Below are 18,485 nucleotides of genomic sequence, written 5' to 3' on the forward strand. Positions count from 1 at the left end.
TGTGTTGAAATGAAATGCACAATTTTTTCTACTTTGCTTTGAGCTGTGGCTCAATGGCGTGCAGAAGGTCCCAGGTTCAATCCCCGGCATCTCCAGTTAAAGGGACTAGGCAAGTAGGTGACATGAAGGACCTCCGCATGAGACCCTGGAGAGCCGCTGCCGGTCTGAGTAGACAATACTGACTTTGATGGACCAATGTTCTGATTCAGTTTAAGGCAACTTCATGTGTTCATGTGTGTGTTCCTCATTCTTTTTGCGGTTTTGTGCAACTGGTGTCCTATTTCACAGATCCAGCTGAGAACAGAACAAAAAGGAATGTCGCTCCCATGCAGTTGGATGGAGGAAGAAGACTGGGATCCCTGTATGTCCATTTCACCCCATGCCAATAGGTGTTCTGAGTCTCATTTGCAACAGCATTTCCTTTCCACCTTGTACCACCTTTTCTGAAGGCAAATGAATCCAGCAGCTTGCCGATGATGCTGGTTTGTGATCTAGGCTCAGTCCATGACCAATGAGACTCAATGAGGAGTTGTGACATCAGGCATTTGCTGGCACACCAGCCTGCTAGAGATGTCTTGCAGGTTAGTCCAGAGACCACTTTCCATTCACCTAAGCAACACTTCAGGTCATGCAGCCGCCATCTCCTCAACATCCACATCAAAGGGTGCAACTAAAAGAAGGCACACAAATAAAAGTAACTGTGTACAGAAAGAAGAACTTGCTGACTTTCATCCATCGCATCAAATAGCTGAATGTCTAGGAGAAAGATTCAAGAAGATGAAGACCGCCCTGACATTCCTGATGGAGTCCATTTTAAAAATTCCTTGAAGGAATTTCAAAGACTTGTTGACAAAATAGTAGTTCAGAAGAAAGAGGAAAGACTAGGATTGTACACAAAAGATGCTGGTAAGGAAAAATCTTTTTTCAGTGTCAATGTGTGTAATTTGAGGAAAGAAAGGAGAGTTGCAGTCTACATTTTCTCCCTCCTTACTTGCTCTACATTTAAAAAATATATTTCTTTTGGGGGACTGGGAAACCAGTTTCAGGAATAGGAATCTTGCTCAATCACAGAGAACCCACTTTGCTTGCAAAGGATTGTGGGTTTAAATCCCTGTGTTTATTAGGCTAGATGGCCATCTGTCAGCAATGCTGATTCTATAACCGTAGGCAGATCATGAGAGGGAGGGAACCCTTGGCCATCTTCTGGACATGAAGTATGGGTCACTGGGGTGTGTGTGTGTGGGGGAGGTAGTTCAGAATTTCCTGCATTGTGCAGGGGGTTGGACTAGATGACCTTGGTGGTCCCTTCCAACTCTATGATTCTAAGTAAGCAGGAGTTGGGAAAGGCTGTTTTGCATCTGAGACCCCGGGGAGCTGCTGCCAATCTGAATAGACAATACTGAGCTAGATGAACCAATAGTCTTAATCTATATAAGGCAGCTTCTTCAGAGCCAGTGTGGTGTAGTGGTTAAGAGTGGCAGACTCTAATCTGGATAACCAGTTTTGATTTCCCCACTCCTCGGGTGACCTTGGGCCAGTCACAGTTCTCTCAGAACTCTCTCAGCCTCACCTGCCTCACAAGATGCCTGTTGTGGGTGCGGGGAGGGAAGGTGATAGTAAGCCGCTTTGAGACTCCTCTCGGTAGAGAAAAGCGGGGTATAAAAACCAACTCTTCTTCTTCCTATGTTCACAATTTGCGGCTATATCCTTTTGAAAAGAAATGCTGAGATTTTCATACATAAAAATGTCAGTGTGAAAACAAAGTAGAAAATGAAATCACAAACTCTATGAAAATTGAGCAGAGAAGAGGGGAAGGAAAAAGGAAATGGGGACTCCTAGAATCAATATTTTGTTAGATTTGCATTTACATTCTGCGAGGTTGACTTTTATTTCATTGCAGAGGAAATGGATTATGATAAATTCTATGCTGCAGTCCAGGCTCTGTTTGGTCCAGAAGTGAAGTCTCAAGATGTTAAAACCTTCTATAGGAAGATCGGTAACAACCCAGATGTGCAGACAGAATGGTGTGAGGTACATTGGTTTGCTTGTTATGGTATGCTAGCATGCCTCAACCACACCAAAAATAAACCACCTAAGCTGTTTTCAGACATCTCATTAGGGTAGGGTTGCTAAGTACCTTTGCTCCACCGGCGGGAGCTTTGCGGGGGTGTGGCTGGGGGAGTGTGATACCCGTGCACACCCTGCACAACATGCATGTGCACCCCACACAACGCTCCAACGTCACTTACGGGTTTACCTGGAAGCAACGCGGACACTCCACCAATCTGCACCGAAATGCTATGGTTTTCATAGAGTTTCGCTAGAGGTTGCTAGAGCATCCATATCACTTCCAGATGTCAGTGCAGTGCGCAGGTTGCGTGCATGCACATCGCGCACCTCCCCCTCTACCTAGCTCTCTTTTGCCTGCCGACCCTCAGCTGGTTGGCGAGCAGCCCGGTGGATTGGTGGGCTTTGGCCCGCCCCCATCGGGCAATTGATAAGACCACATTAAGGGCCCGCTTATGCAAAGTTTGACACTGATGTGCTTACCAGCACCAGAACCACCTTTATTTACCACCAAAGTGTTAAGAGCAAGATTACAAGGCCCCTGACTGAGGGGTGTGTGGATGTGTGTGAATGTTACCTTCTCACACAGGGGGCAACTAAGGTTTGACCCTGCATCCTCTGATTTGGCAACCATGGAACAGGAAGTGTCCAGGGAGGATAGTTAGGGTTGCCAACCTCCAGGTACAACTAGCTGGAGATCTTCGGCTATTCCAACTGATATCCAGCCGATAGAGCTAAGCTCACCTGGAGAAAATGGCCGCTTTGGCACTTAGACTGTATGGCATTGAAGTCCCTCCCCTCCCCAAACCCTGGCCTCCTCAGGCTCCGCCCCAAAAATCTCCAGGTATTTCTCAACCCAGAGCTGGCAACCTTAAGGATAGTAGCTCTTCATTTATAACTGCAGCATAGGATTAAGGTGTCACCGAACTAGGGATGCTAGCCTCCAGCTCAGACCTGGGGATCCCGCAGAATTACAGCTCATCTCCAGAACACAGAGATCAGTTCCCCTGAAGAAAATGGATGCTTTGGAGGGTGGACTGTATGGCATTGTACCCCACTGAGGTCCCTGTCCTCCCCAGGCTCCATCCCCAAATCTCCAGAAGTTTCCCAACTTGGATCTGGCAACCCTATCTCCCCATCCCCTCCAGTGGCCGGGGGGGGGGGGTCAACCCTACACAGAACACATGTGTTTACACTTGTAGATAATTTGCCTGTATAATAGTAGTAATGCTTAATGAATTCTGGAATAATATGAAAATGTTTTGACTCCTTTGGGAGAATGAACTGGGCTCTGTACTATGAGAATGAGAAGTACTATCATCCAAAAGGTATGGGCTGCTGCATAAAATATGACCCTTTTCTGCTATTCTTGGAAAGACCACGATTATGACCGACAATGGCAGTTCTCAGGATACAGCAGTCGTTCAGCAAACTGTGCCATCAGCTTTGAAGGATCCATATGCATCACGATTAGGAAGCGTGGGTTCCCATGGCATTGCCATGAAGGAGCAGCGCTCCTTTAACAACTTCAGTATGGTACAACGTCCATGAGAATCTTCTGATGAAGATGTTCAGTTGAAACAGGATAAACTCTATCGGAAACCTGTTAAGGAATTTGAAGAGAATATTATGCATGGACATGTACTCTTGATATGTTAAATAACTGGATACTTACCTGACACCACGTGGAACTGAATTACCTCTGTGGTGACATGCCCTAAGTGGATGCATATGGAAACAATTGTACTATTGTGTCACATGTAACTTTATTGTTAAATTTATGTCTTTGGTATTATTATATTATTATAGTATTATGGTTGTGGTGCAGAGTGGTAAGCTGCAGTACTGCAGTCCAAGCTCTGCTCACTACCTGAGTTCGATCCCAACAGAAGTTGGTTTCAGGTAGCCGGCTCAAGGTCGACTCAGCTTTCATCCTTCCGAGGTCGGTAAAATGACTACCCAGCTTGCTGGGGGTAAAGGGAAGATGACTGGGGAAGGCACTGTCAAACCACCCCGTAAACAAAGTCTGCCTAGTAAATGTTGGGATGTGACGTCACCCCATGGGTCAGGAATGACCAGGTGCTTGCAGAGGGGACCTTTACCTTTTTTATGGTTGTTTAATTCTAATGAAACTCTATACATTGTTGAATTTGCCTGGGTTGCTTTGTTTTTGATAGCCTTGTACATTAAGCAGCTAAAGTTCCACTCCCTTTTTTTACGATCAGCTTTGGAGAGCAAGCCATGTTCTTAAAAAAAAAAAAAATGTCCTAGTGACCCCAAAGTGAATATATACGTACTCGGTCATGCTGTAAATCTAAAAAGCTGGTGCCTAAGAATAAGAATTCAGAAATCCTTTTCTGCAGTGCTCCCTGGGGTATCTTGTGCTGTTTAAATTTTTAAAGGCTACTTACCAATGGTCAGGAATTATAAATAACACAGGCATTTCAACTATGAGTTGTTCTGACAGAATGTAGATTTTTGCACTCCGGGGTCTTCCATTCACTCCCATTTGAGGTGATACAACCAGTTTTTGTGTTTAAAGTATTATGTTTCTGTAGCAATAAATGTTCGGGCCATTTTCAGCAGCACTTCATTTTGCTGCTCTTCATACAGTAGCTAGATAGGCATTCAGGTTCCAAGCGGCCCTCTTCAGATGAATGTACTACTGATTACAAAGCCTTTTCCACCAACTATATCAGTAGACCATAGCTTTATATATGACACTATTCACATTTGGAAAGTTGGTCTTAAATAGTTTTTTTCCCTTCTCTTCCTCTTTTCTCTAGCTAAGAGACTTTAAATGGACACTTGTCTTTGTTCTCCATAAAAGCCTTGTAGTAATAGGAAAAGAAAGAAAAAATGAGAAAAAATGGAGAAATGGGAGGCTATACCTCCCGTGTCTGTCTCCGTTTGGTATAGCCTTGAGCAGTTTAGCAGGAAAGGCATCGTATAAGAACAACTCTGGTGCAGCGTGGTGTAGTTAGGGTTGCCAACAGCCAGGTAGTAGCAGGAGATCTGCTAATTCAACTGATCGCCAGCCGATAGAGATCAGATCACCTGGAGAAAAATGGCCACTTTGGCAATTGAACTCTATGGCATTGAAGACCCTCCCCTCCCCAAACCTCGCCCTCCTCAGGCTCCACCCCAAAAATCTCCTGCTGGTTGCGAAGAGGGACCTGGCAACCCTAGGTGTAGTGGTTATTGTACTGTTATTGCCGAGATGTTCTGCCAGCATAGCTGAGATGGAGTACCTGTTCGGATTCTGAGCAGAGTAGGATTAACAAGGTGCCTCATCAATATTTGTTCCACTCCTTGCTTGATTGTGCAGTGTGCTCCCTTTTTGTGCAAAGCTCCTATTACCAAAGTCTCTCTGTATGTATTCTAAGGGCGAAAACGCAAGGTCGCTTTATCCTCCTTTAATCCCTGTTTCAGCCAGGATTCAGCCAGGATTGAACACATGCGTTTCGCCTAGTGTGCGTTCGATCCTGGCTAAAACAGGGATTAAAGGAGGATAAAGCGACCATGCGTTTTCGCCCTAAGTGTGCGTGACATGAGGCCAGAGAGATGTAGCCCACACCACCTGTCCTCATCTCTGATACATGGTGTTTAGAATAGCTGCGACTGGCGTGAGGCTTGGTTGGCGGCCTAAACCATGTGTGGCTGTTTAAGCGTGGTGTAAAGCAGGCAGTGCGGATTTGCTTTTCATTCTTTTTGAGTTCAAAGGGAGAATTTGTACTTAGGCCAGTACTGGTGCCAAAGGAAAAAATGTGGGCTGAGGGTGTATAGGACATTGAGTAAGCCCTGCTCCTCCCCTGGCACTGCCCATTTCTAGCCCCTATGCCACACAGTGTACTGCTGCCAGGTTTATGCCAGAATGGCATCAGTTGGATGCTACACTAATGTATCTCCACTTTATTCTGCTGTGGGGCTTAGTACCATCCTAAGCAGTTTCTGTTGGCTTTAGGGTTTCTCAGTAAGGGTACTGCCTGCTCCCTTGCTGAGCAGAAATTTTGGGCACTCTCATATCCCTGTTGGACATGAACCAGAATGAGATTCTTATTTATTTTAGGTGTACCTAAAATATTCCTAAAGTTGTCTAGAAAAGATTATGCTGCCTCTGGTTTGAGGGAATCCAATTTCGTATTTTTAGTTCTGGATTTTAAAAGTTTTCAGAATGGGCAGACAGATCACCCTAACTTTGTCTCCAAGAACAGCATTCTTTCTGTTTTCTGGGAATATAAAACAGAATATATTGTGAAGTTCATTTGTTTTTTCCATCCATTTTTTGGAGTTGACATCAGTCTGTAGTGGCGAAAAAGGCATTTGGAGGTGAAATGCCTGGTTGTCTTATAGTGTCCAATGATAGACAACAAGGAGGAGGTTAAGTTAAAAGCAACAGTTCTTTATTTAGCTAAACACAGACCTGGGGTGAAATAACCACAGATCAGATGCAGGGTTACTCACCAACAAACAAAGGAAAGTCAGTATTATTTATGCATTCGAATGGGGCAGGCCCATAGCTGCTGACAAGCAGATTGATACACAAAAGCACCAATACACATTAGGTGTCTACTGCACATTAATTAGCATAGCCTATAGATATTGCCCGAAGGCGTCACTAAGTGAGTGCTTGATCTTGTGAGCTTAGTAACCAGAAACCACATTCCTGAGGATTGAGGTAATTCAGAGCTCTCTACTGGTACGAGACAGTACCAGGCAAGCAAGTGTAAGCTGGTGGCAACCCACAGTCGTGGATGCCAACGTTCCCAAAGCTTCCATGTGTGTGCATATGAGTACATAGTATTTTATACCAGCCCTTATATCTGGGCATTACAGAGGTAGATTTAAAGATGTCTTGGTGCAACTTGAGCTACCTTGCTTCCAAAAGTTAAATCTTCCTCTTGATATGACATCTGAAATTCAGTCATGATTATGAACAGAGTTCACCAAATTTCCCATCAGAAGGGCTCTGACCAGACTGAGATTTCAGCCTTCTGTAGTTTTAGATAGTCATTTTAGGGATATGCATTTTAATCTAAGATTTTGAGGCAAATGAAGTTAAGGATTTGCCCTTTTACTTATTGAGTTGTATTGTTTGCAAGGAACATAGGCTCCTCAAACATATTCTTGCTGATACATCTATTTTGATCAAATTGACAAAAAATTTAATTCTGCTTGCCAGCAGCCAATCTGTAATTGAAAGGAAATGTGGAACAGTCTTGTTCTTCCTTTTTTGCTCTCCTCTTCTATTTCTTTTCACTGGTTTTCATAATTGTTCTCTATGGTTGGTTATGTATGCAGGTTTGTCTCACGATTCTCCCACAATTGCCCTGGTTCTCTGTCAGGGTTATGCATGACGTTCTCCTCCCTGTGGACTCAGCTCACTTCCATCCTGCAACTTCCCTGGGTTTTCCAATCCCTGTTTTATCCTGAAATTAAGTTATGTTCTGAGCTTATCTCGGATGTGAGAAGGTGCATAGTTCAGCCTCGAGTCACTCTTTCCACATCCCTACACACCCCCATTCTCCAACTACTACTCCTCCTTCATCATCAAATCACCCAAAATACTATTCAAAATCGCAGAGAGAGGTGGCGGAGGCTAGGATCGTACGTTCGCTCCCCCTCTGCCCCACTTTTTAGATATGACATAACGGGGGTGAGCAAATGCATGATCCTAGGCTCTGCTGGCTCTCTCTACCATTTTGATTAGTTTTGGGGTGATTTGATGATATATCGATATTATATCAGAGCAGCAGAAAAAAATTAAAAACCTGGTGAGAGGGTCCAGAGAAGGAGGCTTTTGTGTGTGCAACCATGGAGGGCTTTTCTCCGGCCTATGGAGCTGAGGCAGCCCCGCTCCTTCCTCCCCCATCCCTTTCTGGGCTTCCTGGGCTGCCGACGGCACCGCTAGCCCAGTGAGCCACCCTCTTCCATCTTTTATTTAACAGTGTTATTGTTTTGAACCATCTATTCTAGTCAGTTTCAGCAGTGTGTGTGCCACCAAAAACTCCTCCCATACACCCATTTTCTTTAGTGGATGCAAATCTGCACTCCATTTTGCGAGAATGATTGTGAAACGGCCACTCAAGGTGGGGAAGGGGGCTGGGTGACGTTTTTGTCAGAGTAAGCACTACTGCCAATGACAATGCAGTGTTTAAAGGGGCGGGGACTCAGGCACTTCCTGATTTGTGGTTATGCTTTGCTCCTGAGAATCCTAGGACTTTCTTTGCAACGAGCAACACCCATGCATAAGGTTTTCCAATCTCGAGGTATAAAAGTGTGAGACAAGAGAGGGATGAACCAGAGACATACGAACCAAACATAAATGACCTTTGTCTCTACATGCCAGTTATTGAAACACTGCATTTCTGATTCTATTTCTGTCACCTTTGACTTTTGCTTCTCATCTATCTTTAGTAATTTTAAGAGTTTCATTGGCCATTCATCAAAGCTTTTCATTTCTTTTGGCTACAGGAATAGTCTTTGCACATTCTTCCATAATATCTGTTCTTCCATAGCTCTTCCAGTTCCCATTCACTAGAACTTAGTATTACAAATATGTTCTTTACATGGTCTTTAAACACCTCAGCAATGTTATTTACAATTGCATTTTGGCAGCTGAATGTTTTGGTGTATTTCTTCAGCTTCATTCTAATTTTCAATATTAGCAATTCACTGTCTGTACCACCATCAGCTCCTGGTCTTGTTTTTGCAGAGAGAATAGATTATTTTCCAGCTTCTGCTTCCAATTATGTAATCAATTTGATGGTCTGACAAGGTGGTCTTGTCAAACATACATATATATAAACATTTGGCATGCTGTAGTCTTTTGAGCATTCAGGCTTTCAAAATCTTTTTTGGTATAATAATTCTGTGCTTTTTTGTTTTGTTTTTAGATTTTTGGCTATTTCGTAGTGGAAGGTGATGCTCTTGCTGCCCAACTTGATGAAGAAAACATGGTTTTCCTGGTATCCAAAAGGCAGCGGATTACAAAAAAAGGTTGGCTGTTTAGTTCCAAATAAAATATCTGTGTAATTTCTCATTAATATGGGTAGCACAATTGCGTTCAGATAGCTACTTTTGTTCTCGCACTGACCCATGTGTGTGTAAAGTGCCATCAAGTCACAGCTGACTTATAGTGACCCCAGCAAGGGTCTCTCAAGGCAAGTGACAAGCAGATGTGGTTTGTTATTGTCTTCCTCTGCAGAGTCTTCCTCAATGGCTTCCCTTCCAAGTCCCTACCCTGCTTAGCATCCAAGATCTGATGAGCTCGGGCTACACCATGCTGCCTTCCCTCCCTCTCATTGCCATGTGCTCCATTAAAAATGTCCTTTTAATCCTGGTTTCCCTCCATGATTAAGTAGTCATTCTTCCCAAATGAGTGGAACAGGTGATGCCCTTTGTCTCAGTTTCTTTATCCAAAATCCATGCCAAACTGTTGTTAACTTTACTTAAGATATTTCAATTAAGTGTCCTAAATTATTTTTATTATTTATTTTAATTAAAATTTGTATCTTGTCTTTTGCCCATCACCACAACAGCTTACAGGCGTTACTGAAACAAGATATAAAATTACATAAAAGCAAAAAAAGTATCAAAATACCAGTAGCAGCAAGAATGGTTAAAACAAATCCTTATCATGTACAATTAATAGGTCAGGCAAATAAAACTGTTTTTACTGAAGCCTAAAGTTCTTTTTCTTTATCACGGGCAGACATGTAAAAGGAAGAAGCGGCACACACAGCCCCTTCTCTGTAATGGTGCCTCATCCCTGGTTAGGGTTGCCAGGTCCCTCATTGCCATCGGCGGGAAGTTTTTGGGGCAGAGCCTGAGGAGGGTGGGGTTTGGGGAGGGACTTCAATGCCATAGAGTCCAGTTGCCAAAGCCGCTATTGTCTCCAGGGGAACTGATCTCTATCGGCTGGAGATCAATTCTAATAGCAGGAGATCGCCAGCCGCCACCTGGAGGTTGGCAACCCTGTCCCTGGTGCCACCCACCTAACCTCAGAAAGTGGGAACATCCAGAGTAGGGCCTCTAAGGAACGGTCAGGCAGGTTCATGTGGGAGCAGGCAGTCCTTCAGACATCCTGGTGGCAGGCCATTTAGTGCTTTATAGGTAGGGTTGCCAACTTCCAGGTACTAACTGGAGATCTCCTGCTGTTACAACTGATCTCCAGCCAATCGAGATCAGTTCGCCTGGAGAAAATGGCCACTTTGGCAGTTGGACTCCATGGCATTGAAGTCCCTCCCTTCCCCAAACCACACCCTCCTCAGGTTCTGCCCCCAAAACCTCCCACTGGTGGCAAAGAGGGGTCTGGCTACTCTATTTATAGGTCAACACCGGCACTTAGAGTTATGATTGCAAACAAGCTGGGAACCAAGACAGGTCTTGTACACAATCAATTCAACCCAATTAGCCATGATAGGGCAACAATAATTTAGTTATTTGGGGGGGGGGAATAGCCTTCATAAATAGTTTATGTAAACACACCTGCACACAACCAGATTTTTAAGAGCCAAAGTGCCTCATGGCAAAACGTCTCTCTTATGAAATGATCAGCCGGAGCTCCATTGATAGCAACAAGGTAGCACTCAAGAAAGTCCCAGAAGCAGAAGTGCTCAAGCTTTAATTAATTAACGTTTAATTAATTAATGTTCTTTAACCTCTAAAGACACTGCTGTATTAGCTGGAAAATGCACTGTATAACCCTGCTGCAAGACACAGAAAATGAACATCATCCACCTGCTCCTTTTTACATATTGATTCCTGTTTTCACATCTTTAAGCTTCTCTTTTCATAGACTCATAGAGTTGGAAGGGGCCCCAGAGGCCATCTAGTCCGACCCCCTGATCAATGCAGGATCAGCCTAGAGCCTCCCTGACAAGCGTTTGTCCAGCCTCTGCTTAAAGACTGGAGGAGTCCTCATAAAGCTGCTGTATCCCCAATGAAATGTCTGAAAGCTCCCATTCTGCTGTTAAATCCATGCCTTGAGCTCACTGCAGTGATAAACGGAAGGCAATGGTAAACCACCTCTGCTTAATCACTTGCCTAGAAAACCCTATGGGGTCACCTTAAGTTGGCTGTGATTTGTTGGTGCACCAGAGAGAGCAATGGAGTATCCTTTCTCTATGTAGAAAAATAAGTAACATGGCTGAATAAATAAGTTAAGTTACTGAAACCAGTGGTGCAGATTTGTTTCGGAGAGACCAGATACATAATACCGGGAAGCATTTTTAAGTGCCCTGAAGAGATACAAGCCCTCCAGATAACCCACCAGGTTATCCCGACAACCTGGTAAATGTTTACCACTACATTTGCCAACCATGGGAAGGGGGGGACTGAGGGGCAGGGTCATGGGTGGGTGGCAGTCAGCGATACTATGACATTGCTTCTGGGAAAACTCAAAAAGTGCTGTCACACCTCTCTAGGAATTGCCAGAAGCTCTATAGTAAAACCATAGCGTTTCCAGCAATTCCTAGAGAGGACAGATGTCATGTTTGAGTTTTCCCCGAAAGTGACATCGCTCCATCGGACCGGTGGTCATTTAAAAAAAATTCTCCTGCTGCCACGAGACGTGGGAAACAGAAGCTGGGGTGGGATATTCCCTGCCCTCATTTGGGACCTGGCAACCCTGTTTACCACAGAGTAGAAAAATATCACAGGTACTAACTGCATTAGCCATTGTTAATGTTAGATGTTTTCCGCCTTGTGTGAAACCCTTATTCCGGTTCTGGGGGTTATGAAGCACAACGTCTTCTGCCATGACAAGCAATTTTTTTGTGTGGTACATTTTCTACCCCAGGGTACATTGGAGTGTGGCTTGGGATATTAAAGTTTTTTTTTTTTTTTTGTTTCCAAACTGGGTTAAATCACAGGTGAGAGCTCCAATAATGGAAACAAGCATGGTGAGGTGAGGGCTATACTAGTTTCCTGACATGTCCATTCTAAATGGAGGGAATTTGATTTTGTATGAAGCTGAATTCAGTCATGTGATCCGTACCTGTGATCAGAAGTTTTAATTAAGCTTAATTAAGCCTCAGTTGCTGCAAAATCCTCCAAAATCATTAAGACGCTTAACGATATCCTGACAACGCCTACTATTGCCCTTGGCATTAAATCTGTTTAAATATAAGTACTTCAGTCTACCTGGTTAGGGTTCAGAGTGCCATATACTTAGTATCTATCTCAGTTTTATCTTTCCCTTTCTCCAAAAAGCACAGGGCAGCATATAGTAGGGTTGCCAACTTCCAGATAGGGCCTCGAGTTTTCCCTGAATTACTAATCATCTTTCAGATTTTCCCCTGGAGGAAATGACAGTTTCAGCAGGCAGACTCTTTAGTAAACCATAGAGTCAGGAAGAAACTAAAGTCCTAGATTAGTTACAAAAGGGTGGATGGCCTAGGACATCCAGTTCTCCTGTGGTTTACCATAGAGACTAGGTGAAACTGATCCTTGCTTGTAAAAGCCACTAAAGGCCAGAGGCCATCTGAAGATTAAGAGAAGAATGGGGCTGATGCTGGCTAGTATCTTCCAAGGTGCCTTCAAAGTGGATTTTCCTCCTTGACAAAACAATGATGACGATATTGAGAGGTTTTTTAGGTTGAGTGGAATGTATCTGGATAGTCACAGATTATACAAGTAAAAATATTTTGGATCAAAGAATTAGTATGACATACAGAACATATACCGTATATACTCAAGTATAAGCCGACCCGAGTATAAGCCAAGGCACCAAATTTTGCCTCAGAAAAGGGAAACCTGTATTGACCCGAGTATAAGCCGAGGGTCAATACTGCAGCACTCTCTCCATTTTAGAGCGGGAGGACGATCTCACCCCTGCCCCAGGTCGCCCTCCCGCCTGGGCTCCCGGGCCCTCAAGACCCACCCGACCCCAGCGCCATCCTACAGGGGGAGGGGGAAGAGCCCCTACTCACTGGGAGAGGCGATGCGCAGCAAGCCCGCTGATCGGCTGGCGAGCGGGAGGACCGGCCCTGGCCCCCGGGCTGGCCAGCCAGCCAGGACCGCGGGGAAAGGTGGGACGCGGCGTGGGGGGGAGAAACCGCCGCCGCTGCCACCACGCAGAAGGCGCGCTGGGCTGGGCTGGGGTGGGGGGTAAAGAAACTGCCGCCGCGCAGAAGGCATGCTGGGGTGGGGTGGGGGGAACGAAGCCGCCGCCGCGCAGAAGGTGCGCTGGGATGGGGTGGGGTGGGGGGGAAAGAAACCACCGCCGCTGCCGCCATGCAGAAGGCGCACTGGGGTGGGGTGGGGGATAAAGAAACTGCTGCTGCCGCCGCGCAGAAGGCACGCTGGGATGGGATGGGATGGGGTGGGGTGGTGGGGAACAAAGCCGCCACCGCCACGCAGAAGGCTCGCTGGGATGGGGTGGGGGAAAAAAAAACCGCCGCCGCTGCTGCCGCGCAGAAGGCGGGATGGGATGGGGTGGGGGGAAAAGAAGCTGCCGCTGCAGCTGCGGTAAGTCCCCCCTCCCTCCACCTACCGTATTGACCTGCATATAAGCCGAGTTGGGCTTTTTCAGCCCTTTTTTTGGGCTGAAAAACTCGGCTTATATGGGAGTATATACGGTACATACAGAACATATACATAAGAATCGACGAACGTGCGTTCGATCCTGGCTGAATCTTGGCTGAAACAGGGAATAAAGGAGGCGAATAAGGGCGAAAACGCACGGTCGCTTTAGCCTCCTTTATTTCCTGTTTCAGCCAGGATTCAGCCAGGATCGAACACACGTTTGGCAAAACGCATGCGTTCGATCCTGGCTGAATCCTGGCTGAAACAGGGAATAAAGGAGGCGAATAAGGGCAAAAACGCATGGTCACTTTAGTCTCCTTTATTCCCTATTTCAGCGAGGAATCAGCCAGGATTGAACGCATGTTTGGCAAAACGCATGCATTCGATCCAGGCTGAATCCTGGCTGAAACAGGGAATAAAGGAGGCTAAAGCGACCATGCGTTTTCGCCCTAAAGCGGCCATGCGTTTTCGCCCTAAGGGTTTAGACTGGGGGAGACCCAGATCCTAGTCCAGCACTCCAACCCTTATACCAGTCTGGCTCTGTGTATGAGCTTGGATATTTTTGTGAACTACTGTCCTACAGCTTCCCGTCCTTTCTTACATTGGTTGCCGCCCACACACTGCTCTGTGAGACTCTTTTCTTTCTTTCTGATAACTGCTTTTATGTTGTGGTGAGTCTAAGGTATTGTGAGTAACCAGAAGCCATGAATCACGGTGACAAAACATACAGGGAAATCTATCTTCCTATCATGCCCTGCATAAATTACTGGGATAATGGGCAGTTTAAATGGATAAACTGTGCCTACAGAATATCTCCCTTGATACAGACGTGGTGGTCTTGATAGCTGTAGTTTGGACCACAGCAGAAGCCAGATTAGAGTCAGGTGCATGTGTCAATCATAAAATTGACACATGCATACGTAATCATAAAAATGGAAGAAATATGCTTTTTTCCTTAGGACTATTTTTCATATAAGCACACATTTACAGATTTAATGGTTTAATCAATTAAAACTCATTAGTCAACTAAGATTCTATAATTAGGTGCCAGACTCAGGAAATAACTAACTATAAATCAACGTGTAAGTGTTTGATCCAGTGTTAGACTTTCTATTTATTCTCCTTTGTGATGAGTTAGGTCATCTAGAACTAGTCTAGGGACCACACTCTCTTTTTTTGAAGGGGCAATAATGTGAGTCTGACAAGCTTGGTCACAGTGACTGAGTTGTCAGAGACAAAAGAATGTTGAAGTATCTTAATGAGCATAGATTATTCCTAAATGGCCAATGCACATCAGCAAATTGCAGTTGGAATAGAGGAAAGGAATGGGAGTTTCTAGTTGGAGTTAGCTGGAGCTGGGGTGCAACTCGGGGTGGGGGGGAGGTCCAAGTTGCACTATTGTCCGTGGTCTTCTTGCAGCAGGAGTGCTTGAGGGTCTCCATTCTTGAACAGCTTGTATGTAAAGCAAATATTGGAAAGGCATCTTGAATGTCTACTGCTCTTCCATCCAAAGGAAACTGAATTCGGTAGAGCTGCTCATGGGACATCTCGCTAGGGATGCTACTATGTATGTGTTCAACATTGCCCTGGGCCTGTTATCTAAGGGTAATCTTCCTTCCTATATGGATTCTCTGGTTAGTCCAAAGTTATGTAGAATCTTTTTGCATTCAAAATTTAATTGCCCTTTTTCAATGGCTTGGCTGGGCCGTATGCTAAAGATCCCTTTTTCAGACCGGCTGTGTCCCTGCCCTCTTCAGACAGTGGACTCCTTGGTACATATCCTTTTGCACTGCCTTACATATACCAAATTAGGCTAAAATGGATGATACCATGTTTTAACAAATGGTCCACATCTTCTTGAGCAAATTTGGAGCAAAAGGTTCAATTCCTTAGAGGACTCTGACCCTCAGCGTACTTATTTTGTTGCTTGTTTTTTGGAGGCTGCAGAGAAGAGACGAAGGGAGGTGTTTTTAGAAATGGCTCTTATTTAAGTTTTATAATTTTATTGTTCAAGACATTAGTCTAAGGACAGGGGGAAAGAAAAAAAAAAGAATGTGTTCAACAGTCAAACTTACCGTGTTTGAAGGTGATAATTCATATAGCCAAGCATCCAACCTCTTCCGTTCTCATCAAACAACCATGAATGCCTGTCAAACAAGTTTGCCTCAGCGTTAAGGCTAAATTGATGAATATTGTCAATAAAAGACTGATGGAAGAATTTTGAGAGAATTGGAAATTATATTATGAATATGTGTTCAATTAAATATTGTGAAATAAACCTATAGAAGGGAAGCTTTTGTTAGCATACTAGAATACTAAATCACCTATTAACGGTAGTTCATCAATAGTGCAAAGCAGTGATATGTTATCTTTTCTGATTGAGGGATACTATATATGTACAATTGATTATTTGCTAGCCTTTATAGCAGCTGATATAGTAGCTGATAATTAAAAGTATTAAAAATGAAATGCTCCACGGATAATTTTGTATGAGGGGGAATATACTATTATAGAATGTAGTATTTTTGCTCATAGGGATGCAAAGGGAGATCTATTTAGGTTTGGGATAATATGCCACACATATGATTATGAAGTGTATAGTATAATGTGTGTGTGTATTGTTATGTTGGTTGTTTAAAGTAATAAAAATTTAATTTTAAAAATGTTTGTTTCAGAGATTTGGCAAAACTGCATGCACAAATTACTGATTCAGAGTGATTGGCAGCCATTAGCGTCCTTAGGGGCTACTTAGATGAACACCGTTTTATGAAAACACAACATTTATTTGTGATTTAAATTATTTGTAATTGTCTATTTAGATGGTAAGGATGGGAGGATAGTAGAACTCAGAACTCAGAATCAGACTTTATTTGTAGTCATAGACCATCAAATATGCCAAAAAATTGTAATTAAATATATACATAAATAGTTATGAACTAATAATACAAAAGACAAAGATGTAGTGGAAATTAAAAACTGGAATAAAGGTATTAAATCTTCCAAAGTATACATAAAACAGTAGAGATTCTAACTATAGATTGGTTATTCTAGAGCCTTAAGTGTATTTTGTCTTATTTTAGTTGCCAGCCAGGCAGATAGTAGAACTCAATCGGGCTGTGTGAGAGTGTTCACGCACGAAAAGCTATTTGTGCCATACTGTGTGGCCAGGAAGGAATGCAGTGAAGCAACCTACCAAACAGCCACAAAGGAATCAATTAGTGAAACCAATCATGGAAAAATCAGCTCCCTGTTTGTGACCGGTGAACTGGATATGAGCCCAATTTGTGGGTTATCAAGCATCACAACTACCATTGCTCAAGGGAATGAGGCACATTTTCACAACAAAATAAGTAGATCTGCTTAGAGCAGTCATATTATTTTAATCATTGGGAAATGACATATATAGAGAAGAAGAAACCATGTATGCCATCCTGGGCTCATTGGAAGAAGGGCAGGATAACAATGTGCTAGATACAAACAGCCCATTCCTGAAATAATGGTGTGTGGAGTCGGCAGGGAAGAGGCGCAGCTGCACCTCTTCCTAAGCTGATTCGCGCACGCTGTAAAACAAACAACAAAAAAGCCGTTTTGCAGCTTTTTTGTTTTACTGGGGCTCAGGGAAGGATATGCCCTATTGGAGGGCTGTCCAAGCAGCCTCCTCCCAAGTGGCAGAGGATCACTGAGTGGCTCACGTGCAGGTGTAACCCGTGTTCTGCCATCTCCATGCTACTCCAGCGGGTATCCTGGGAGTAGGTTGACATCAGGAGCATTGGGGTCAAATGATGTCACTGCTTCAGCCCACAGGCTGCACCAATGCATTTCAGCTGTGGCCAAAATTTCTCCAAAATAAAATCTTTCATTCAAATAAATTGTTCTGTCTAATGTTTTAATGTCACGTTGTTTAAAGCATCAATTGCTATTCCAAGTGTTGCCGACCTTGTCCCCCTCCCCACACTAAGCCCTGGAGTGGCAATTGCGCGATTACACACACTTATGCTGACAGCGGGGTCACGCCGCCTCAAAAAGACTTTCGCCCCCCCTTTCAGGAATGGGCTGATAGTATATTATTTGGCTGTGATTCCTTATTAATGTATATTCGGTGCACATTGATGTGTATATGTAACAATCTTATCAGACATACTAGTGGCAGCAGAAAACTCATATTCAAGTAACCGATTTTAGTAAAATGGAATTATATTGTTGTAAACCATTTTTATCACCTTGCACGAGCCTCTAAGTTAGATGATTTGTCTATTATTTTTAGTTGTTACCTAATTCCTTGACATTCTATTGTGTATTAAAAAAACCCAATCATTTTGTCTTTGGCAGGAGTCAAGAGACGTGATGTGATAAAGTGCATGGTAAAGATATCACAGCTGGACTTTTTGATAACAGCATCTCAGAAAGGAACACTGTCTATTTTTAACAGCCAGGTAATTTTGAAGCAACTTTCCATTTTCTTTATTGTGGTAACCTTTCCTAATATGCAAAGAAAGTGCAAGTGTTTCCTCCCACACTGAGCATAATTTTTGCTGACCTTCAGCTTGTTCTCTCTAATAGGCACCAGGCCATTATGCTTTCTGTTCCTAGAGAAATTAAATAGGCTATTCTCAGACAGGAATGGCACTTCCTTATGCTCGGGGAACTTCCCCAGGAATGCAAACAAAACAACTCATGAATTTTTAAAAAGACACACACCCCAAAAACCATAAGAACCTAAGAAAGGCCATGCTGGATCAGACCAAGACCCATCAAGTCCAGCAGTCTGTTCACATAGTGGCCAACCAGGTGCCTCTAGGAAGCCCACAAGCAAGACGACTGCATAAGCATTATCCTGTCTGTGTTCCACAGCACCTAATATAATAGGCATGCTCCTCTGATACTAGAGA

General features: G+C 43.8%; 1 protein-coding gene across 1 annotated transcript in view; it reads left to right on the top strand.

Moving 5' to 3' along the window:
- The first annotated feature begins 752 nt into the window (after nt 1-752).
- The window catches only part of WDR64 (WD repeat domain 64), a 95,565-nt gene continuing 77,832 nt past the window's right edge, over nt 753-18,485 (top strand). The window contains exons 1-4 of the mRNA XM_056853341.1: nt 753-906; nt 1,901-2,031; nt 8,964-9,066; nt 17,926-18,029. Of these exons, the coding sequence (XP_056709319.1) occupies nt 753-906; nt 1,901-2,031; nt 8,964-9,066; nt 17,926-18,029 (492 nt within the window). The remainder of the gene's footprint in view (nt 907-1,900; nt 2,032-8,963; nt 9,067-17,925; nt 18,030-18,485) is intronic.

Source organism: Euleptes europaea, chromosome 7 (assembly GCF_029931775.1).
Source record: "Euleptes europaea isolate rEulEur1 chromosome 7, rEulEur1.hap1, whole genome shotgun sequence".
Lineage (NCBI taxonomy): Eukaryota > Metazoa > Chordata > Lepidosauria > Squamata > Sphaerodactylidae > Euleptes > Euleptes europaea.